The sequence below is a fragment of the Pelodiscus sinensis genome, unplaced genomic scaffold (assembly GCF_049634645.1).
Source record: "Pelodiscus sinensis isolate JC-2024 unplaced genomic scaffold, ASM4963464v1 ctg35, whole genome shotgun sequence".
NCBI lineage: Eukaryota > Metazoa > Chordata > Testudines > Trionychidae > Pelodiscus > Pelodiscus sinensis.
This window is the reverse complement of record NW_027465908.1, coordinates 2912837-2937022: the sequence shown is the minus strand read 5'-3', so window position 1 is coordinate 2937022 and position 24186 is coordinate 2912837. Positions and strand designations below refer to the sequence as shown.

The following is a 24186-nucleotide window of genomic DNA, read 5'->3' as shown; positions in this document are numbered from 1 at the left end:
GTTCTAGTTGTAGCCTTCACAGCCTCCTGCAGCAAGGAGTTCCACAGGTTAACTCTTTGCTTTATGAACAACAACTTTCTCTTACTAGTTTCAAGCCTGCTACCCATTCCTTTCCTTTGGTGTCCTCTAGTCCTTCTTTATGGGAACTCAGGAAGAACTTTTCTGAATGCACCCTCTCCACCCCACTCATGCTTTTAGAGACCTCTATCCTATCCCCGCTCCATCTCCTCTTTTCTAAGCTGAACAGTCCCAGTCTCTGTAGCCTCTCTTCATCTGGGACCTGGTCCCAACCCCTGATCATGTTAGTTGCCCTCCCCTCTCCCAGCCTTTCTCTTCCCCTCTCCCACCTCCTTTTCCCAGTCTCCCCCAGTTTTGTTCAATAAAGACAGAGTCAATGTTGGAAGAAACGTTATCTTTATTTTGTACATCAATAAGAAGGGGGGCTAGGGAAGGGTAAGTGGAAGGAGGTAAGGGAGGAATGGGGTACGAGCCCCCGATGGGGAGGACTGGGCTGGCTCTGCGGGCTTCTGGGGTGGAAGCTCTCCTGCAGCCCCCTGATTGGCCCCTCTCCCCAGATGGCAGCCTGCGGCAAGTGCAGCCGGGCTGATGGCCGAGTGGTGTGATGTGCCCAGTGTGGGTACTCCGGGCAATCCAAGCCAGGACTGCTTTGCAAGCGGGGCACCCCTTAGAACTGTCTGTCCGGGGTGGGGGTCGGGACCCTTTAAGCGCAGCCCTTGGCTAGCCTGAGACAGCATCTCCACGCTCTAAGTCCTCCTCTGATGCCCTGCCGGCACTGCTTCCGGCCATCCTTAAGCCTTGTTCAGAGTCCACTCAATGTGGACTTGCTAGTTCGAATTAGCAAAACGCTAATTCGAACTAGTTTTTAGTTCTAGACGCGTTAGTTCGAATTAGCTTAGTTCGAATTAACTAATTCGAACTAAGTTAGTTCGAATTAACTAATTCGAACTAAGTTAGTTTGAATTAACGTTGTAGTGTAGACGTACCCTTTGTCTTCTTCTAAAGTATCATGCACATATGCTGTTATGTAAATGGATTATAAAGGTAATGAAGAAGTTTCCCCTTTCATAATATAGCATTGTATACAAAGGTCTGTCCTGTGGCAAAAAAGTAATGCCTTGCTCCAAAATATTTTGCATTGAGACAGGACCTCAGAGTAAATGGACCATTGGGTCTTTTCTAGGCTGGTAATTCTTAAGACTAGAGGGTCTCCATGCAGCTGAGTGTCAGCCTGTCTTGAACTTTAACCAGTGATCCAATGGCAAAGAGCTTCATAACCCATTATCACTCTCCAGAGCCCCACAAACCTCTGCCGAAGTGCAAGCCTCCCTAGCACATGTTGTTCCTATGCCATTCACGATGATGTTCACTAGGATCCTACCTGGATCACAAGGGATACAGTGAGACACATGGCTGCTGCCAGTCTGTGGGTTGTACGTCCCTCTGGGACATGGGTATTGAGTTGCTGAAGCTGTACCCGCGGGGCAGTAATGGCCAGCTGGACATTCACTCCCAGCAAGAGAAGAGGAATTCTTAGCACAAAAGAACCTGCAGCCATAAGGGGAAAGAGCAGAAGGAAGAAAGTTAAAACTCTCAGGCCAACACTCCATCGGCTCAGCAAGTGAATGGCTTGTCTCTGTGTGCTTGTTGTACTGAATTGGATGGGCATTATATCAGGCCTGCTCATGCATATAAGGACCGTAAGGGCATGGGAGTCTTCACTCCAGTCATACCACTAGGACTGTGATTTCATCAGCTCCTAGATCGTGGTGGGCAATAAGAAAATGGCAGCCAGCCAGAGTTACTTAGTCCATGTCAGGATGCCGCTGCTTTATTCACCTGGGCTTCTGCAGGTATCGGATGACTGCAACTCTTGTTGGCCAATGGGAGCTGCAGGAAGCTCTGCAGACCAGGACACAATTCCCCATTGCTCCCATTGGCCATGGAAGGAAATCCACAGCCAATGAGACCTGCGATGGCCCCATACCTGCAGAGGCACAGGTAAATATACAGGTGGGGGCCCACCAGGAACTAATCCGGTGGACTGGATCTGGACTGTAGGCCGGAATTTGCCCATCCCCTTGCTAGATGCTAAAAACTGGGTCAGTTGTTGGATGCGAATCCTTCAAGGACAAGTCACATGCAGCAAGAAGCTTACGGAGAGAGCAACAGACCAATATTCAGCGTGGTGCCAGCAGGCATTGTTTATTGGAAGAGACATGAAAGTGAAATCCTTTATCCCCTAGGGACACAGTGTGGAACCATTGGTGTTAATGGTGGTTTCCTGGCCAGCAGGCAGTTTCAGTTACCTTCTCAATTAGCTCACCTAATTTCCAGTGCTAATCATTTGTGTAGTGTCGCTTGGCTGCTTTATTGCAATGGTCCTCTATTTATACTGCACACAGTAATGAACACACTCTCATTCTTACCCTCTAGCACAGAGGAGGCAGCTGGCTTGCCCTTGTAGAGGGTTATATGACCCAGCTGGACAAGCCTGTGGAACGGCTGTACCCTTGGGGCAGAAATACCCTGATAAAAGAAAGAATAAGGCAGAGTCAGCAGATTCTTTCAAAATCAGGACTAGCGGGCAAATTCACCCTGTCCCAAAACAGGCAATGCATAAACCCCGAGGCTTTGAGAAGATGAAAGAGCTGTGATGTCTCAGGTTCTTGCAGCCTGCGATGGAGTTCTTTTCATGACCTGCTGAACTCCCAGACTCTGCAATGGAATTTGCTTGACTCTAACTCAGACTAGTAATAAGTCATCAATTATCTTGATATGAACCAAGATCTGCAAACAATCTACCTGCAGGACAGGGGCCTCCGGTCTCATCTGGGATGCGAATGCTGGCAATGGTGGACCCCAGCGTGCAGTAGAATCCTTCTTGGCATTGCCCTGTAGGGGCCTGGAGGCCAGTGGAGTTGCAATAATGTCCAGGTAGACAGGGAAAGCACTGGGTCTGTGAGAAATAAATGAGAATATCCACTTTTTCACCTCTGGACAGATAGGAAAGAGTACTGCAGAAAGGGACCTCAGGAGTAGAGTGGTTAGCTAGCCAAATATGTCAACAGTGTAACACCGTTGGAAAAAAAAAGCAAACATCATAACATCACTCTAATGTATTAACAAGAATGTTATAAACAAGACATAAGTAGTAATTCTTCTCCTCTACTCTGCACTAATTAGGCCTCCACTGGAGTATTGTGTCCAGTTCTGGGCTCCACGTTTCAGGAAAGACGTGGACAAATTGGAAAAAGTCCAGAAAAGAGCAAGACAAATGATTAAATGTCTAAAACCATGGCCTCTGAGAGAAGACTGAACAACTGGGGTTTGTTTAGTCGTTCGAAGAGAAGACTGAGGGAAGAGCAGGGTAACAGTTTCCATGTCTGCAGAAGGTTGTTAAAAGGAAGAGGGAGAAGTTCTCCTATCCTCAAAGGCTAAGGTGAAGCTGCAATGGACTTTAATTACAGCAAGGGAGGTCTAGGTCGGACATTAGGAAACATTTTCTGTCGAGGTCAGTAAGCAGGAGGGGAAGCTGTGAAATCTCCATCACTGGAGATTTTTAAGAGCAGGTTATACAAATGTTTGTCAGATAATACTTAGTCCCACCAAGAGAACGGGGAGACTGGACTAAATGACCTGTGAGGTCCTTTCCAGCCCTATGATTCTATATGAATCCTGCCTCTGCCACTGATTCACTGTGGGATCTCAGGTCAGGCACATCATCTCCGTGAGCTTAAGTTCCCCATCTATGCAATGGCAGTAACTTTCCCATCTTGTAGGGATGCTGTGAGGCTCATTAAAGTGTTTTCATAGCCTCAGATGCCATGGTCTCTAATTTTGGGATATTACTTTTTTGCTGTTCTTCAAAGAAAGGATGCAGGAAATGATTAGCATGTAATCAGTCTGTACATGTCACTCGGGCAGCGAGGCACTTGTGACAGGAGGAGGTCACAGAAGATCCCTTGGAGTGCTTCCTGGGGTGCTGCCAAGGTCACTGCTACTCACCTTCCTGGTCTCTGGGGCTTCTCGCTACCCTGTCCCACTGGGCCAGCTCCCTGGTCTCCCCCAGCCAAGGCACAGAGCTGAGATCATGCCTCCCCCCAGGAGCAGTACAGACACTGAAGTTCTTCAAGTCCAAGGAAAATGTAGTTTTGGGTTCAGCTTCCTCGGAAACGGAATCCCAAATGAATTACTTAGGTAAGCCCCTTTAACAATGAAAGGAGGATGTACACACTGAATGCTCCCCCAGGTAACAATTATTTACACTGGGCTTGATAGTAAATAAAGTGATTTTATTAAGTACAAGCAACAGGAATTAAATGGTTATAAGTGAGAGCAGGCAGAGCAAAGTAGATTACAAACTTAAAACAACAGAAAAAGCAGAGCTAATTCTAACCTTAAAATCTCAGGACAAACTTATTACAAAGTCACCCTAAAACTGTTTTTGTTCCAACTAAGTTCCTTCTCCCTGGGGTCTTTGGTTCCCTCTTTTGGATGTGCCACGCCAGCCAAAGACAAAGACCTGCTAGCTTCCTATTGTTTTATAGAATCCACTTTGGGTGGGAATTCTGCTTCTATATTCCATCCTTCGGCTACATCTCCCCTGTAGCCTTCTTGCAAAAAAGCTTATGCAAATGAAGCTCGGTGTAGAATATCTCTGCATTTCATTTGCATAGTTAATGATCTGCCACTTTTGTGCAGGAGGCTTTTGCACAAAAAAGAGCCATGTAAATGACTCCTTTTTGTGCAAAAACCTCTTCTTGCGCAAGAGCCATTCTTCCTCAGGTCCTCAGGCAGAACGGCTCTTGCGCAAGAGGGGTTTTTTGCTGAAAAAGGAGCGATCTACATGGCTCTTTTTCGCTCAAAAGTGTCTTGCGCAAAAACAGCTGCTCATTAATTATGCAAACGAAGCGCGATATTCCATGCTGAGCTTCATTTGCATAAGCTTTTCCGCAAGAAGTCTACAGTGTAGTCATAGCCTTAGATGGGAAGTTACCTGGCCAGCCCCTACCAGTTAGGGAGGTCACATGCAGGGCCCGCTTGAGCCATTCCTGCGCCCCGGGCAGCGCTGTGCACCTTACAGCTGCAATCGAGCGCACAGTGCCTGATGGCAGCTCTAAGGAGCGCCACGCAGCCCCCGGCCCCAGCAGATTATGACATGAAGATTGGTAGGTTACTGATGGGTTACATGAGGCAATTTGTCCCAAACGTCTTCGACTTACGTATATTTGTATCCATAAATCTATTTCAGAAAGCATGGGGAGGGGGAAGCCTTCCATCACAGCACTAGGTGGACTTAAGCTCTCCAAGTGCACAAACACCATTGCTAGTTTACCCTGTGCATTTTCCTACCTCTGAGCTCAACTTGATTTTCATGCTGAAGGTTCCCACAGGACAACGGCTGGGGACAGCAGTGCCTCTTGGACAGTAGTGGCCTGGAGGACAAGGGCCAGCCTGACCTGAAATCAAGAGGGGAGAAAGGAGTGCAGCTGGTTAAAGGCTATTATGGAAATTAGCACTACAAGCATTCAGTGCTTCTGTAATAGCCATAGCAATTCAAGCCAGCAGCAATTCATCTGTAGATTTCCCACAAGTCTTTAATTTTCTCCCATTGAAGATGGTTGAGCTACCATACAGGGCCATTCAGCTATTGTGTCCTCACAGCTAGAAAAGGTGAGTGGGAATCTGAATTCACTCCCCAGCTCAGGGAATGAGTGTGATCTAATGATGAGACCAGGGAACAGAGAGGCAGGATTCTAGCTAGTTGTTGGGACTGGGAGGCAGGACTCATCCGGTACAGAGTCATTTCCTCACAAGTCACACATCTGGGGTTCAACCAGCCAGAGGGAATTTTGCACGGGGCTAGAAAGGCAGAATCTAAAGAAGCAGCTGAACCAGGGGGCTGAAAAGATCAAGGCCTATGGGCCAGATGCCAAAGGGGGCATCGCCACAGCACACACAAAATCCAGTGTTGTTTAAGCAAAAGAAAAAGGCAGCACCTTGGAGCTTGGCCTGTGGATCAGGCCTGTCTGATCCTCGTGTACAGTAGTAGCCTTCCCAGCACTCTCCAGTCACGTCTGTCGCATTATGGTACAGACAGAACTTCCCTCCATCACAAACTCTGCACCCAGTGCTGCTCTCCAGCCCTTGCTCGGGGCTGTAGGTCCCTGGTGGGCAAGGCTGCCAATCTAGACCTGTTCCTTTGGGGCAGAAGAAGCCTGAAAGGAGAGAACAGTCACATTTATGGGTGGGAGAGAGACCTAAAGAAGACAAATCAGTAACTGGGATTTCAGCACATTGATTGTATAGACTCCCTAGGGTCACATGGGCTGGTCTTGTCAGACTGAACATGGAGCTGAAGGCATAGGGACAGGACTCATGCCCTGGTTAATTTTCCATGGCTCAAGCTCTGCCCTGCACACAGGGACTTAACCTCTTCGGAAAGCAGGGAACAATCTAGCCATTTAGTGGATGCAAAACTCACCTTTAGGACATAATTGTGGCTTCTGAAGAGGGACACAGTATTTACCCTCTGGGCAGATGTAGCACTCTTCTCCATGTGTCTGTGGCATGTAAGTGCCAGGGGAGCAGGGGACGGGACTCTGGCTTCCCAGGGGACAGGAGTGTCCCACGGGGCATGGAGCTCCTGAGAGACCATCGGTGGGTGCTGGTGTTCTGGCTCCCACTGTGCAGTAAAACCTGGAAAATCAAAAGGAAAAGCAAAAGGAAAAGCAAGCTGTGACGGGGCAGAGGCGCCCCGCACTCCGATCCCCCTGGAAGCTGCCTTTGCGGCGACCCAGGGGTCTAAGCGAGAAGCCCCGGCACCAGCCGCACTACGAGTGGCGGCGTGCGGGCAGGAGCCGGAGGCGCCGGGGACAAACCGGGCGACCCCAGCGCGGGGCGAGCGGCCGGGTGCTCCTGGGCCGCGGCGGCGGCAATGCACCTGCACCCGCCGAGACCACGCCTGACATCACGCGGGGGGCGGCACCAGATGGCGGGTGCGCCGCCCTGCTGAAAGTAGACCTGCGTACAGGGGGAGGAGCCCCCCCCCGGCCACAAGTGGCGCAGGGATTTAAAAGGTCGGATGCCGGCGGCGAGAAGGGGGGGAAGACCGGAGAGCATTCCTCCACACGGCTGCCCAACGGACGGGACCCAAACTGCGGAGGTAAGCCCCCACATCGGCGAGACAGCGGGGCAGGGAGAGGAAGCAGCCCAGGGCAGGCGAAGGGAGCCTGAGGGCTGGCGCGTTACGGCAGACGCCCCGCCAGCCGGACCGGACGCCGTAAGTGTTCTGAGTCCTTAGGGCCCTGGGCTGGGGTCTGTGAGAGGGGGCGGGCCCGGACCCCCCTCTCCCTGCTACAGGAAGCCTGGAGACCCCTGGTGTTAAAGGGGCCCCCTGGGCCAAGAGGATATTTGACTGGGGACGCCAGACGGCGAACCACTGGGTGAGGGGAGCACGAGATGCCGGCGGAGAGCACAGGGTGCCAGTGGGTGCTCCGATAGAGTCCTTTACACAAGCCATCAAACATCAACAGCCTCAGGTGAAAAACAATCCCCTAAAGGCAGCAGGTGGGTAACTGACCGAACAGAGACTGTGAGACATGCCCAAGGCTCGGCACACAAAGCTGCTGGATCCTCTGGATATCTATGGAAAGCGCATTTCTGCAGATCTGATAGAGTTCTTTGAGGAGGCCAACACATAAAGGGATCCAGTAGACATAGTGTACTTGGATTTCCAGAAAGCATTTGGCAAGGTCCCTCACCAAAGGCTCCTAAGTAAAATAAGTTGTCATGGGATAAGAGGAAAGGTCCTTTTGTGGATTGAGAACTGGTTAAAAGACAGGAAGCCCCCCAAGGTCTGTCCTGGGACCAATCCTATTCAACCTATTTATAAATGATCTAGAGAAAGGGGTAAACAGGGAGGCGGCAAAATTTGCAGATGACACTAAACTGCTCAAGATAGTTAAGACCAAAGCAGACTGTGAAGAGCTTCAGAAAGAGCTCACCAAACTCAGTGATTGGGCAAAAAAATGGCAAATGAAATGTAATGTTGATAAATATAAAGTAATGCACGTTGGAAAACATAATCCCAACTATACACACAACAAGATGGGGACTAATTTGGCTACAACTACTCAAGAGAGTCATTGTGGAGAGTTCTCTGAAAATATCCACTCAATGTGCAGCGGCAGGCAAAAAAGCAACTAGAATGTTAGGAGTCATTTAAAAAGGGATAGAGAAGAAGATAGGAAATATCTTATTGCCTCTATATACAACCATTTCCCCACCGCTCCCTCCTTCCCTTATTTATTCTTGGCTCTGGACTTCCAACACTCTGGTCATCTGAAGAAGTGGGCTGTGCCCACGAAAGCTCATGATCCCATCTGCACGTTTTGTTAGTCTTGAAGGTGCTACTAGACTATCGGTTGTTTTTAAAGTTTTTCCTGTTACAGACTAACTCGGCTCCCCCTCTGAAGCTTTATTGCAATTACAGGAGAGGTTGGCACTGGGTTACTGGGTAACGTTTGTGTACTGCTCTGTCCTTACCCTGGGCTGCAGTGTCCTGATGGTGCTACCAGTCCAGTGCTGTTGCAGTAGCGTCCTCCAGGACAAGGCTGGCATCCCCGTAGATTCTTATTTCCTTCGTTGCTTGACCAGGTGCCATGCGGGCACAGAGATGGAGTGGGTGATCCTGATGAGAGAAGAGCTTCAGAGCCCCTCGGCACAAACAGGGGGAGAAAGCAGCAAATCACACAGATGGGCGTTGAAATCAGCGTGAACTGGTCATAGACATTGGATTGGATTAAGCCTGATCCAGGAGCAGCGTGAGCCCAGCACAGCTGTATCTAGTTGAAGTGTACGCAATGACTGTGGGCATGCATAGGAATACAGGCTACAAAGGAGCAAGAGGAAGCCGGTCCAGTTGTTCAGGTCCTAGCCCGGACTTGAGTTCACGTCCCTGCTCCTCTGCAAATCTCTTATGTGACACTGGAAAGTCACACAGGGTCAGATGGAGCATTAGGCAGCTGAACACTAGGGATATAAAATCTATATCTAGGGATTAACCTGTTAACCAGTTAAATGTTAGCTTAACCTCATGTTTAACCAGTTACCAGCTAAGCGGGATCCCCAGCCCCAGGGCTGCTGCCACCAGTAACAGGTGACTCCTGGCCCCAGAGGCTCCGGGGGGGGGGGGGGAGGGGGCTGCTGCCTGCTCCCGGCCTCCTGGAGCATCCTGCTGCCCATGGCAGGCCCTGGGTGGGAGGCTTCTAACTGGTTAACTGGTTACCCGTTCACATCCCGACTAAACACCCTTTAAAAAACTGAGATTTGGCCTCTCTGTGCCTCAGTTCCCCACTTGTAAAATGGGGATAATAGCACGGCCCTACCAGGAGGATAAAGATTGTGGGGCATTCCGTTACTCTGGGAATGGGGCCATATAAATACAAAGACAGAGCTAGCAGCTAGTGCAGTTCCAGACTCCTCCCGCCAAAGGCACTGTAGGAAGTGTTAGTGGAGGATCTGGAATCTCAGTCTCTCTGCAGGAAACACAGCAGAGCAATCCCAGTTCAAGCTTCACAGAAATATAGAAGAATTATTTTCAATAGGTCACTGTACCTGCAAGACAATAATGTCCAGGAGGACATAGGAGCCCTGTTATTCCATCTATAGGGTCTCTTACTTGGGCACTTCCCTTGCACCAGAATCCTTCAGAGCAGTCCCCTAGAAGATACACATTCATACATATAAATGAGGACAAAAGAAAATAATGAGGGTCTAAATAAAAGTTCCAGGATACAGACGTAACGTGGCAGCCTTAGTTGGAACCGTGATATCTTCCCCAACCTGACTCAAAGGGCCATCTCTAGGAATGAAAGGAATTACAGTGTGATTTGTTCCTTCCTTAGCAAAGGATTTATTGTTACATAAACACCTGTCTATCAGGAGAAGAACTGAAACTATGAACTAATTTCAACTAGGCCACCAAACAGCTACGATCTTGGGCAGCTACAAACCCTGAAGATATTCACACGGGTATCCTAGAAGCTAAAGTGTTCCATTCCCTTCATCCATTCTTGCAATTTTACTTACTGAATGGAGCCTTTCCTTCATTTTAGTTCTGATCAGGAAGGGGAAGGATGGGCCAACTGTTCATTTTAGGCAAATATCCCAAGGCACTTTACAAAGTGGATCTTACTCACATTTAATAGATGAGCAAAATGAGGCACCAACAGGGGAATAACGTGTAAGGAAAGTCCGTGCCTGAGTAATAGACCCCAGGAGTTCTGTCTCCCAGGCCTTTGCTCTAATCATCGGGCAACACCCCCGCCCCTTGACCCCCACTCCTCATGAGACTCACCCAATTCGGTCAGATTTCTTCCCAGCGCTGAATGCCAACGTACCTGTGGGGGCTGAGAGCCCAGGAAACTCACAATATTTTCCAGGTGGACATCCCTGACATTCCTGGATATTCTTCAACTTCTGCCTGGAACCAAAAGTACCTGGGGGACAGCTGTACTGAGTGCTCTGGTGAGTCCCAGGGGGGCAATAAAAGCCCTGTGGGCATGGGTAAAGGGTGAAATCACTGACTGGCCCTTGGCTGTTGTCACAGTAATAACCTGAAGGGAAGGCAAAGAAAGAAGAACCAGCTTAGTTACTAGGAGATATTAGCGACTAAATCTCTGCTCCAACAGACTCTTCAAAAGCTCCTAACTCACTGGTCCCCAACGCGGTGCCCGTGGGCGCCATGGCGCCCGCCAGGCCATTTCTGTGTGCCCGCCGAGTGACCAGGGCCAGCCCTGCCCCCAGGCACGTGGTGCATGAGCAGTGCTGGCCCCTGGCTGCTCAGCATATGGGTAGCCCCGCCCCCGGGTGCACGGCGCAAGGGCCCCTGGGTGCTTAGCATATGGGTAGCCCCGCCCCCTCGGCGCGTGGCACATGAGTGGCCCTGCCCCTGGGTGCATGGTACATGGGCTGTGCTGGCTCCGGGCATGTGGCGTATGAGCATCCCCCCCCCTCGGCACGTGGCACAGGAGCGGCGCCGGCCCAGGCGCGCAGTGCATGGGTGCTGCTGGCTCCTGGGCGTGCGGCACAGGAGTGGTGCCGGCCCCAGGAGTGCAACGCATGGGTGGCACCGGCACCGGGCACGCGGTGTATGGGCAGCCCCGCCCCCGGGTGCCCGGTGCGTGAGTGGCCCTGCCCCCGGGCGCCCAGCAGCCCCAAAAGGTTGGGGACCACTGTGGTAACTGGTCACTCAAGGAAGAAATCTGTTACTAATCTTTAATTATTTTATTGATCTCAATCACACCACTGTTGGGACTGATCGAGTTTCCCCACCACTGCATGCATAGATGCCCGTGGTCTCCAGGGTACGGGTCACTGGCCATCACGAGAGCACTTACATCCCCAAGAGAGCTGTCTTTCAGATGTGTGTTTTCACTTGCATTTGCATGTAACCATTTCTGCCTATATCCCTTTTACCTGGACTATGGCCTTTGTTAGGAAACTGGTTTTATTTGTACTTTTTTTTGTAAGCTGCCTCGAATATTTTAAATGGAGAGGCGAGATAAAAATATTTAAATAAATTAAATAAATATAAACCAACTCAGTGCTATGTTTGAAGGCAAATGTGTGTTTATCCCTATTAAATTAATCAAATGTAATACACTGACTTATACAAGAGTAGCAAGCTTAATATATTCTGTGAGTGCCCAGCAGCAGGGATGGCACATTGCAGAAATATCTGGGGAGCCTTGGGGCTGGAGTTCATGGATTGTGACTTGGTAGGTGAGATTTGGAAAGACTGTACTGCTGAGGAAGAGAGACTGGTGTGGCAGGGAGCTAATGCACAACCTAATCTCCAGCAAATCTCATGCATGCTGAGGCATAAGGGGAACAGTGGTGCACAGACTTGGGTATCCCCTGCAGTGTGTATTTCAAGTTTCCAAAGCACATGGCCAAAAAATTCTGATCCACAAACTGATCTGTGATCATCCTTACTTGAAGCAGCAGCAAAATCAAGTCATATGTGGGGATTGCTCGCAGGGATGGGGGGGATCAGGTTGGATAAAGCCGTAATTTTCCCTCATGTGCAGAAACAACCTTGAATCCAAATATTTTGTGTACAAGCTTCAGAAACGTGCTGCTAACTTTAATGCTGCTGGTTTCATCTCTGAAATGCCAATAGATAGGCTCCTCCTAGTGGTATTTGCACCCAGGACCAGATGTTGGCTACCCAATGAAAGCAGATTGAAGGTGGAGCAGGCCTACCAGGCAGTCCCCTAAATAGATATCCAGACACTTGACGGTGGTGAGAGACCAGAACCTTCTCCCACAACAAGACTTGTGAGCGAGGGGCTGACAGCCTGCACAGGCCCTGAGTGGAGGGGGTGGGGGAAGAGAAGGAGGGCTGGCTTTGTGCTCCGAAAAGGGGTGGGGCCTCAGGCAGAAGGGGCAGAGCCAGAGGCAGCTAGCCCTATGTGCTGCCTGCAGTGCAGTGCACCCCCCCTTCACCCCCGCAGTCCTCAGAACTTCATGGAGTGTGCGGTATGGCGCAGCGGGGTGCTCCAGTGGTTATTTAAAGGGCTCAGGGCTCTGCCTGCCAGAGTAGCAGTAGTGGTGGCCAAGAGCCCGGGCCCCTCTGAATAGCTGGATCCCAGGGCAATTGCCCCCTTTGCCCACCTCCTTGCTTCTGATCTAGTGACCATCTCTTTGGGAAGGTGCATTGCATAGGGGCCAAGAGGGAAAGTCACATGTACTGGGGAAGAGACTGACTAGGATTCCAATTCTTAGAGATTTGCCTGGAGTGAATCATTCTCTGTACCTCCTGTCTGTATCCCCATTCCCCATTGCTGAAAGGGAAACACACTGGATTTTCACCATCAAGCCAGTGAGTAACAAACACCCTTGCTTAGAACAAGTTCCTGGCCAACATGCAGGTGCTACTCTGTGTTTCCCAAGATACTCTCCCTCTTCTCTTTGGCTCTCACTTGTCTGTGCCATTGGACTCACCCATTCCCTGTACTCGATGCTGGGGTTTGCTCTCGTGTGCCTTACCTTCCTGGCACTCTCCAGTGGGGGCACTGAGGCCGGAACCCGCACAGTAAAATCCAGAGGGACAAATCTGGCATTGAGAAACCATGCTCTGCCCTAGCAGGTTGGAAAAGGTGCCAGGTGGACAGAGCCTGGGCATTGTTGACCCCGCAGCTGGGGGAAGAAAAACAAAACATAACAAACTGACTCTGAAACAGTCTAAAGGCTGCTGCATCCAGGACAAAAAGACTCAAGTAGCCCAGATCAATACAGAAATAAGAGTTGATTTCTTACGGTGTGTCTACACTGCACTGTAACGCAAAATAAAATGCAATTTGAACTACGCAAATTGCTTATCTTATTTCGATGCTATTTCGAAATAGCTCGTTTCATCATATTTCGAAATAAAGCACAATTCTGAAATGTCCCTTAGTACTTGTAGAATGAGGTTTACAGGAATGTTGGAATAGCGAGCCCAAAATAACGGGCTTGCTGTGAAGACTCGGGATACTCTGGTATGCCGAAATAGCGTTGCAGCGTAGGCATACCCTTATGAAGCACTTTTCACCCATAGGTCTTTAAGTACCTTGAAAAGGAGACTCAGCATCACTAGTCCCCAGGCTAAGTCAGAAAGAGGGAGGGACTTGCCCAACACCACACAGCAGACGAGGCAGGAACAGAACCCAAGTCTCTGGCCACTGGCCCACCCTGCCTTTCAACGCTTTGCTGCAAAATCTCTTCTCCGCAGGCTAAGCATTTTGTGGCTTGGAGTTCCCACTCCTGGCACAGGGTCCTCCAGATACTCACCGCAGTAGCTGCCCAGGGGACAGATATTCCCAGTGACAACCTCAGTCGGTTTAGGGCTGGATGCTCCTCCCGTGCAATAAAAGCCGGTAGCACATTCCCCGCTGGGATCAGACAGACCTGGGGGATGGAGAAGACACAGAGGCTCAGCCTAAGGCCAAAGCCTTGCAACGGTGGCATGGAAGCAGCAGGAGCAAGTCAGGCCAACAAGTCTGCAAGGCAGCAGGCTCAAACCTTGCCAAGGAGGCAGCATCGGAAGAGACAGCTGAGCTCCTGGCCTACACAGGAGCGCTGGCGGATCCCCACGGCTCAGCAGCAGCTTTGTTCCCCCTGATAAATATTACGCTAGGTGATGAAGTTATTTCGAGGTAGTGTTACACTACTGTCCCGCTGAAGGCTTTCTTACTCCAACTCCTGTAACTCTCATTGTACGAGGAGGAAGGGAAGGTGGAGGAGGAGTGCTCTGTTTCAAAATGAGTGCCGTGTAGACGCTCCCTATTTGGAAATAAGCCACGCAATGGACATACCTCAATTTGTGTAGCTTATTTCGAGTTAAGCCCTGCTGCACAGCCAGTTCTGGCCAGTGGGAGAACAATGGATCTGTAGAGAGAGGACCCTGGTGACCTGACCAGCTGGTTCCAGCCTGGGCCCAGGGAACAAAGGAGGGGGATTGAGAGAAGAGGTGGTGAATAGAGGAACATAAGAACATAAGAACGGCCATACTGGGTCAGACCAAAGGTCCTTCTAGCCCAGTATCCTGTCTGCCAACAGTGGCCAGCACCAGGTGCCCCAGAGAGGGTGGACCGAAGACACAATCAAGCAAATTGTCTCCTGCCATCCCTCTCCAGCCTCTGACAGACAGAGGCCAAGGACACCATTTTATCCCTGGCTAATAGCCTTTTATGGACCTAACCTCCATGAAATTATCTAGCTTCTCTTTAAACTCTGTTATAGTCCTAGCCTTCACAGCCTCCTCTGGCAAGGAGTTCCACAGGTTGACTACACGCTGTGTGAAGAAGAACTTTCTTTTATTAGTTTTAAACCTGCTACCCATTAAACAGGTACAGAAGACAAAGGACAGGAGAGGAGCTGCTGGGACAGAGATATCAGAGGCTCAGCTAGAAGATTGTGCACTGGGCAGAAAGAGCAAACAGAGCCCCCCAGATGCAGGGGAGACTCAAACATGGTGTGCTGAAGGAGGCTGGGCCTACAGGCCCTAATTGTTACTGCCTTGTGTTCAGATGTTCAGCAAACTCTCCTATTTTATTCTGGCTGAGAGAGTTGCTCTGGTCTAGAGAACAGGGTTACATTATTCCCTCTGCAAAAGTGACGAGGAGTCCTGTGGCACCTTATAGACTAACTGAAGTGTAGGAGCATAAGCTTTCGTGGGCAAAGACCCACTTCGTCAGATGCATCTGACGACGTGGGTCTTTGCCCACGAAAGCTTATGCTCCTACACTTCAGTTAGTCTATAAGGTGCCACAGGACTCCTCGTCGCTTTTGCAGATTCAGACTAACACGGCTACCCCTCTGATATTATTCCCTCTGGCTGCGTCTACACTGGGCCACTTATTCCGGAAAATCAGACGCTTTTCCGGAATAAGCTGCGAGCTGTCTACACTGGCCCTTGAATTTCCAGAAAAGCAATGACGCTCTACTGTACAAAATCAGCTGCTATTCTGGAAAAACTATTCTGCTCCCACTCGGGCATAAGTCCTTATTCCGGAACACTGTTCTGGAAAAGGGCCAGTGTAGACAGCCCAGTAGTCTTTTCCGGAAAAGCGCGTCTACTTTGGCCACAGACGCTTTTCCGGAAAAAGGGCTTTTCCGGAAAAGCAGCCTGCCAATGTAGACGCTCCTTTTCCGGAAAAATTGAAAACGGAATAGTATTCCGTTTTAAGCATTTCCAGAAATTCATGCCAGTGTAGAGACAGCCTCTGGGAGTGGAGGCCGCAGGGGCCCAGAGTGAGGAGACTCCCTGAGGGGACCCACAGTGAGAGACAGGCATGCTGAAGACTCAGAGAGGTGCAGTTCCATGAGTTAAAGGAGCTGACCCCCAAGAGAACCCCGAGAAGGGGCTGTCATGCTGAAGGGGGATCCCCCTGGGGATCTTACGGGGCCACGAGTAGGCCTGACCTGTGAGTCTGTGACACACTAATAATAGCTCATGTTAAACACACCAAAATGGCATTGAAAGAATAAAAGAAACAGCAGGGGAAATGAACGACCGGCCATGACAGCTCTATCTCCAGCCCAAATGGAAGCCGAGAGTGGAATGAGTCTGAGGCGACACCCTGGCCTTTTAGAGCCAAGAGTTTTGGACAGTTGGGCTGGGAGGCTGAGTGACTCACCCAAGGTCATGGAGAGGCCTGTAACAGTCAGGGATAGATCACAGGTCCCCTGCTCCCTGATGGGAACTCAAGGTGAGCACCGTGGCTGGAGGCAGGGCTGGAATAGCAAACTCACTGGGAAACAGAGACAAATATTTGCATCATCTCTCTATCCTCCGCCCCAGTTGGCATGGCTGTCGCCTCACCTGACGCATGGCAGTAAAACCCTGGAGGGCAGGGAATGGGCTCCAGGCTGCCCGCGGGGCAGTAGAATCCAGCCATGCACTTCCCTCCGGTGGCTGTGGCTGGACACAGGCAGTTGGCATTGGTGTAATTATCCAGGTCGAAAGGCTGTGGGGTCCATGCAGCCGACACACAGAACCAGCCTGCGCAATGAAAACACAAAGAGAACTGCAGCAGCGGGGCAACCCACTGTGTTACAATGGATAAACGGGGTGTATGAGCTAGCAGCAACCTCACAGGGCCCTCTCCGCCCTCTGAAACATGCAGCCAGACGGTTCTGGACTCACCTGCATCACACTTCCCCGACACAGTCGTTAAATTCTCCTTCCCACAGTAGTGCCCTGGAGGGCAGGGCAGGCAGCTGTCCAGGCTCTGGGTCATGGGGTCAGGGTTATAGTAACCTCGGGGGCAAGGAAACTCAGTAGCGAACCTTGTTGCTTAGAAATAAAGATAATTTTTTGTGGTATTTGTAGGACATAAATACAAGCCCTCCTATAAGCTCTCGCATAATAACGCTGCCCTTGTTGAGGTAGCTCAGATGGCAATTCCCAGTCGGTCTCTGGTCTCACCTGAGGTTGTGGATAAGGGGGATTCCAGTCAGTTGCATTCATGATTTGTGTGATCCAGACACTTATTCATGAAGAACTGTACTGAGACCCACTAGCTCGTTTCTCAGAGGCCACTGTTGGCCCAGGAGCAGGGCTTGCGTCTCACCTTTGGGGCAGTAGAAGCCAGGTGGGCAGGGGTAGGCATAGTAGCTGGTGGTGTTTTCAGGGCAGTAGTAGCCAGCTGCACACGGCAAACACGCAGCTTGTCTGGTGAGGTTGTTGTAAGTCCCTGCAAGGCAGGGAAAGGGGTAGCTGGTCCCTTCTGGGCAGAAGTGGCTCATGGGGCAAGGTCCTCCTTTGTGCCATACATCTATGAGGAAGAAAGTGAAAAGCCGTGGGAACAAAGACTGTGCCCAGCCACCGGGGGCGTCTCTTTTGTTGTGTTCCTTGTGATCCCACAAGGGAGATGGAGAGGAGGCAGTGTCAGGTTAGAAAATGAGCAGACAGCACCCTCCAGGGTATGTGAGCTATGGTGTGACGGGGCGCCGCGGCCCCGCACTCTAAGTCCCCCGGCGCCGGCTCTGTATGGGGCACGACGAGAGACCAGGCGCGGCGCGGCCTCGTTTCAAACTCCCGGACTCCGGCCAAAAGGGGATGGGGTGGGGCATTGACGGGGCATGCTCGGTGTGCTCTCGGGCCGCGAGGACGCTGAGAGGGGAGGTGCCCTGGCATGTTGTAATGTCAGGGCGCTAAGAATCAAAAGGGACCGGACTGGAGAGGGGAGGGGAGAGGAGTCATGGGGCTACACCCCCTCGAATATTCTCCGGCTCCAGAGGCAGGCTCAGGAGGGACAGGAGGGAGGCAGACCAGGAGAGAGGAGAGGAAGCAGCCCAGGGCAGGGCGTATTACGGTGGGAAGTCCCGCCAGCTGGACCGGACCTGGACAGGTCCACGTCCTTAGGGCCCTGGGCTGGGGTCCGTGAGTGAGGGTGGGCCCGGACCCCCCTCTCCCTGCTGTCGGAGGCGGTGCGAGAAGCCCTGGGCACAGTCGGGGCAGGCTGGCTCAGGAGCTGAACACCGAGGAGTGGACTTAAACGAGGAGACTTGGCGCGGGTCAGACCCTGGTACCCATGCCGGCACAGGAGGGTGAGGGAGAGTGAGAGGTAAATAAAGGCACAAGTGGGCTAATCGAGGTCTACACATGTACATATGGGAACGATCAGTGCAGTGTGCACACAGCCCTTCCTCACAGGCAAGGCTGAGCCGAGTCCCACCCTATATCTAGCCTCCCTCTGTTTTTCCCATGAACTTAACCGGGTGCAATGCCCAACAGACCCACAACTGGGATATTGCAGTGTGCTGCCCAACACCTGTGCATGGGTTGCTACCAATATCCTTCCCTAGAGGGCAATGCACATGGCTCATGCAAGAGCCAAGCCAAACACATACAAGGGAGTAAGCAGATAAAAGATCGGGCACTGTTCTGCTGGTGACAGCGATCCAGAAGCTGAGTGTGGCAGACAAGAGTCGTTAGGGAGGGAGACATCAGAGGTAGTGGAGGGAATGCTGGGAAGTCAGCCCTACACCTCAGCTCTTTATGTTGGGCCCCTTGAGTCCAGGCAGCAATGCCTTCCGCCCGATAGTGAACGCCGTAAGCGGGGGACGGCACCACTTACAGGGAATCACCCTGGCTTAAAATTGTTCAGACCTTCATTCAGTGACACCCTGACCTTCTGGGGATGAGGAGGAGGCTCCCGAGAGGCAGTAGTAGCCAGCTGAGCAGGGTCCTGACGGGGCTGCGAGGCCGGCTGAGCTGCAGTAATAGCCAGGTGGGCACACGGTGCAGCTGGATTCTAGCCAGAGGTAGAGCCTGGGGGGACAATTGAGGCATAGCTGGGAAAGATGGCAGGCTGCAGCTAATCCCCATTAGCCACCAACACCTAGCACCATGTGCTGCGATAAATGTTCTGCTTTACAGCACCCACTGCTCTTTATACATATGGGGGCAGGGATCACTCTTCTCCCATCCAGAAACCACAGCATGATACAGCTCCACTGCTTCTGTAACACCCCGGCAATCCCACCACCTACCCCTCACTGCCTGGCACCCAACCACCAGTACTTGTCTGTTCCTTTTTCCAGTCACACGCTGTCCCCAGTGTGGTTTGGACCTTGCCCTGTGCTTCATTGCATACAGTCGGGCAGCTGTATCACCAATGTGCTGGCACTAGCACTGCCAACAAGCCTTGACCCTCAGGCTCCTATAGTCAATATAGGCAACTGCCCCATGAACCATGCACCATTGCACTCTGCTGCTGAAAGAGTAAGCATGAGAAACCACCGAGAGGGGAGGGGAGAGACTACAGAAGTGGGGAAGGAATGCATATAGCGCACCTGCCCTTGGGAACACCAGGAGAAAGACAGACAGACAGAGCCTCTGTTTCCAAACCAGCATGACCACAGCCAAAGAGTTCACCTGTCAGAGAACGTGCCCACAGGGCATGGCAATGGGATGCTGGTGCCAGCTGGGCAAAAGTGCCCAGGTGGGCATGGGCCTCCGGTGCTTGTATTGGTGGCTCCATCAGGGTTTGACGTACTGGCTCCTGTATTGACATACAAAGGGGAAATAAATCCAAAGCGACAAACATTGCAACCCTTTGGCCTCTTTGGGCCTTGTGCTGGGGTGGCCACACTATGGCTTATGAGCCACATGTGGCTCTTTTACAGGCAAAATGTGGCTTGCAGAGCCCCTCCCCCCTATTCTTCACCTACCAAACTGGGGTGCTTCTACCCTGCAGTGGGGTGGTGGACTAGGGGCTTCTGCCCATTAGAGGGGGGTGAGGTCTAGGGGCTACCGCATTGCAGGAAGCATCTGCCAAGGCTCAGGGCTTCAGTGCTGCTTCTGCTGAAGCCCTGAGCAACAGCAGGCATCTCCTGCTGGGCTGAAGTCCAAAGCCCCACCCTCCTGCTACAGAGCAGAAGCTCCAAACTAGTGCACTTGGCACTTGAACCTCTGAGGGTGATCGTATGTGAATCAGTAAGTTCGGTTCCCCTGGCATACACAGAGGGATGTACTGCGTTTAACCCAAGCTCTCCTGGCACTGAGATGCAAACATCACAGATAGATACTTGTTTCTGAATATTCCGTCTGGACTGGACTCCGGCTAGGAGAAAATCTTAGAATTGGACTCCATGTCAATAAAATATTAATGAGAATTGAGAGAGAAAGAGTGAAGTGCACACATGGGCAAAGATCTGAAACTAATCTAAGGTGTGGCCAGGCCTAACAGTTCCATACAGGATGGCTGTGTCTAGACTGGCCAGTTTTTCCGGAAAATCAGCCACTTTTCCGGAAAAACTTGCCAGCTGTCTACACTGGCTGCTAGAATTTCCGCAAAAGCACTGACTTCCTACTGTAAGAAATCAGTGCTTCTTGCGGAAATACTATGCTGCTCCCGTTCAGGCAAAAGTCCCTTTTGCGCAAAGCTTTTGCTCAGAAGGGCCAGTGTAGACAGCTCAGATTTATTTTCCACAAAAAAGCCCCGATTGCGAAAATGGCAATTGGGGCTTTTTTGAGGAAAAGTGCGTCTAGATTGGCACAGTCCGTGCCAATCTAGATGCTCTGTTCCAAAAATGCTTTTAATGGAAAACTTTTCCGTTAAAAGCATTTCCGGAAAATCATGCCAGTCTAGACGTAGCCCATGAGTTCAAGCCTCAAACAACCATGAGAACTGTTACCTTTTTAATAGGTTTGATTTGATGTGTGTCTTGGTATCAGAGGCCTTTGGCTGCACTTGCATCACTTTTCAGCCTTTGATCCATAACCATGAGAGCTAGAAAGAAACTTAATAATCCCCTCCCTGCCCCCCAACACATACACACACAATACTGAGAATCTCATGAAATCACATGAATCTCAAGTTGCAGTTGGGAGAGGTCCAGGTTGGATATTAGGAAAAACTATTTCCCTAGGCGGGTGGTGAAGCACTGGAATGGGTTACCTAGGGAGGGGGTGGAATCTCCGTCCCTGGAGGCGTTTAAGTCTCGGTTTGACAAAGCCCTGGCTGGGTTGATTTAGTTGGGATTGGTCCTGCCTTGGGCAGGGGGCTGGACTGATGACTCCTGAGGTCTTTTCCAGCTCTAGGATTCTATCCAGGGGCTTGAAGAAAACCCATCCAATATTTTGGAGCACAAAGACTCATCAGCGAGAAACCTATGTGGTTTGGTAAACAAAACCTACAGAGTGTTTTGTGCTGACTAGCAGCACAGGCTGTAGCCAGAGCCCAGAATTGCTGTTGACCTCCTCTCATTTTGCAGCCCCTGGCTCTGAGAAATCTGAATTCTGATTTGGTATGAGCAGCATCACAGAGATGCTGAGGCATCTGCTCATGCACCAGAATCAACCTCCCGTATTTCACAGATAATTTCCATTACTTGCCAAGAGTCAATACAGTTTCTAGCCACATCCTGCCAAATAAACACTCATAATTTAAGGGATTATATTGTTTGTTATGCCAACAAACCATGCCAACACCATCATTATGAACTCCTGTTCCAAAACCTCTGTCATCACCTCGTATTTATGCTACTGCTCCAGCTTCCCACTGCATTGCAACATGCTAATCTCACACCAGCATCCTCCCATTGAAAGCTTCTATACCAGCCTCATGCCTCAGTAACCTGATTGCAATGTCTCTTTTCAGGAGGGGACAGGACAAATTAAACCGACAGGGCAGAGGAGCTCAGGGAATAGGGAGAAGAAAAATATCAAAGGACCCTGTTCTTCTGCTCCCTTTGCCCATGGGAATGCTACATCAAATACCTGCTGTGCAGAAGAATCCTGGTGCGCAAGGGCCACTTGGGAAGGATAATCCCCATTCTCCACAAAACATCCCTGGAGAAACACACAGGGGACAGATTATCATGTAAGTGGAAAGAGCACCGGGAGATCCAGCGCACAGTTTGCGCTTCTGAGCAGGCAGAGGGGGAATCAGTGAGAGATCCCGTAACAGCCTCACCATCTTTCCCATTTAAACTGTGCTCCTATGAGACATCATGGATCTAAGAGCCTCTTAATCTCCCCCAGGGCATTAGCAGACACCCATTCACAACGGGGACACTACAGATAGCAAGTAAGTATGTTTTGATTGGATTGTTTATTATATATTTGTTTTGTGGAGGTAAAATGCATTAATTAGGGCATGAGTGAGGAACCTAAGGCCTGGGGGCTGGATCTGGCCTCCAAGGCTTTGGGCTCCCCCCTACCCCAGCATGGGGAAGCCTGTGCTCCACTCCAGCCCCTCTGCCGTCCCTCTGTGCAGCTGTAGCGCGCACACACACGCACGCACACACACAGCCTGCCCAACACCCACCCACCCACCCACACACACAGCCTGCCCAACACCCACACACACACACACACACACACACAGCCTGCCCAACACCCACCCACCCACCCACCCACACAGCCTGCCCCACCCCACCAAGCTCTGATGTGCCAGGGGAATGTCTTTCTCCTTCTCACATCAGTAAGGGTATGTCTACACTAGCCCCCTAGTTCGAACTAGGGAGGCTAATGTAGGCATTTGAAGTTACAAATGAAGCCCGGGATTTAAATATCTCGGGCTTCATTTGCATCTTGCCGGGCACGGAGTTTGGACTAAGGGGGATTTAAAAATGGCGGCGCCCGGGAAGATGCAAATAAAGCCCAGGATATTTATATCCCGGGCTTCGTTTGCAAGTTCGAATGCCTGCATTAGTCTCCCTAGTTCGAACTAGGGGGCTAGTGTAGACATATCCTAAGGGTTTTGGGGTTTTTTTTTGCCTTCTCACTTGTGTGGGCCCCCGACTGATTTTTCTGTGGGTCAGCAGCCCCTAACCCAAATTCAGACATTTCTCAGGAGGTGGGGGAATTTTAGTCTTTGCACTCCCCAGCAGGACCCCTATGATGGTGCTGCTCATTCCTCCTCTTTCTTCCTGCCGGGATCCCCATTTTTCTTCTGGTGTGGAGTTTCCCCTTTCTTGCCCATGCTCCCAGGAATTGAGTTCTCAGCAGCTTTCCCTGCACTCTGCTGTACTGGGACAGATTCCCTGCATACCAGGTTGCAGTACAATTTGGCCCTGCTGTGATGGAGGGCCATATGGGTCAAATCTGAGTGGCATAGTAACCATGCAGCTGGAGTGATGCTTTGGATCGCGTTGGCAGCACCTGTACTGATCCAGTACACAACTGCTGCTTAAAAGTAGTCAGCCCCCACCCCACAACTTACGGAATTGCAAGGAAGTGGAAAAACTTTGACTAAAGGGTTGTACCACTGACCTCCCCAATTGGCAACACTGGCCGTGGGAACAGAGGTAGTACATGGAGTGGTGTCTCTCTTTCAGAGTGGTCCACAGGATGGGAGAGTTGACAATTACTGTGTTCAGAGGGCTCCTTACCTGCTGGGCACCACAGGCACTTTTCAGCCTGACTGATTCCATGAGATGGGTTGTAAGTCCCTGCTGGACAAGGGTAAAAGCTGATTCCAGTCTTCTCGGGACAATAAAAGCCAGGTGGACAGTGGTGAATTATGCCGCGCTGACAGTGAAATCCAGCTGGACAGGGAAAGCATTTATCTTGACCTGAGAGGGCAGTTCAGGAAAGGAAAGAAAAAGCACCACTGAGCAGACTCACTTCTGTAGGACTCTGTCTTGCCTGGTTCTGGACTTGAAACAGGATTGGAAATACCCTAAAAATGGTATTTCCTCTCCTTTCCTGGTTTCACTGGTCTGCAGACATACTGGAAAGCTCACGAGGTAGCTTGCTCTAGCAAGCGTTCTAGCCCTGGATTGCAGGGCCAGGAAGTGTGCAGAAGCATCTACTTTTCGGAGTGCTTACCCAGAAGGCTAGCAGCCCCTGGAAGAGGATTTCTACTCATCCCCAGCTCTGCTCATTTAATGGATGAGGAAATCTGGTTGAGTATTTAACAGCTCTGTTAATGTACAACATAGCTGCCACTTTGCTTCTGGGACTTGGGCCATGTATGGAACGTGGTCCTCTGGGACATCTCCCCATCACACAGCATCCCCATCAACTGCGGCATCCTTATTCCATTACAGTGCAACAGCCCTGGAGCTATTTGGAGACATATTTGTGTGTCTCAGCCTTGTGGAGCTGACAGCCTCTGTGGACCCCTGGGCAAAGTGTGTGTGTGGGGGGGGTCCGGCTCA

General features: G+C 50.8%; 2 protein-coding genes across 2 annotated transcripts; both read right to left on the bottom strand.

Moving 5' to 3' along the window:
- Window positions 1–1289: 1289 nt before the first annotated feature.
- Window positions 1290–8701, bottom strand: LOC112544721 (uncharacterized). The gene is made up of 7 exons (XM_075916385.1): window positions 8569–8701; window positions 6506–6720; window positions 6021–6239; window positions 5374–5480; window positions 2824–2977; window positions 2448–2547; window positions 1290–1566 (listed from the first exon to the last, which is right to left on the bottom strand). The coding sequence occupies exons 2-7, from the start codon at window positions 6591–6593 to the stop codon at window positions 1290–1292; spliced, it is 945 nt and encodes a 314-aa protein (XP_075772500.1). The 5' UTR covers window positions 6594–6720; window positions 8569–8701.
- Window positions 8702–13768: 5067 nt separating this feature from the next.
- Window positions 13769–23565, bottom strand: LOC142824434 (uncharacterized). The gene is made up of 8 exons (XM_075916383.1): window positions 23416–23565; window positions 21800–21871; window positions 19454–19580; window positions 18708–18847; window positions 17145–17348; window positions 16718–16867; window positions 16394–16573; window positions 13769–13977 (listed from the first exon to the last, which is right to left on the bottom strand). Exons 2-8 carry the CDS (start codon window positions 21867–21869, stop codon window positions 13769–13771), a joined length of 1080 nt encoding a protein of 359 aa, XP_075772498.1. The 5' UTR covers window positions 21870–21871; window positions 23416–23565.
- Between the last annotated feature and the right edge of the window lie 621 nt (window positions 23566–24186).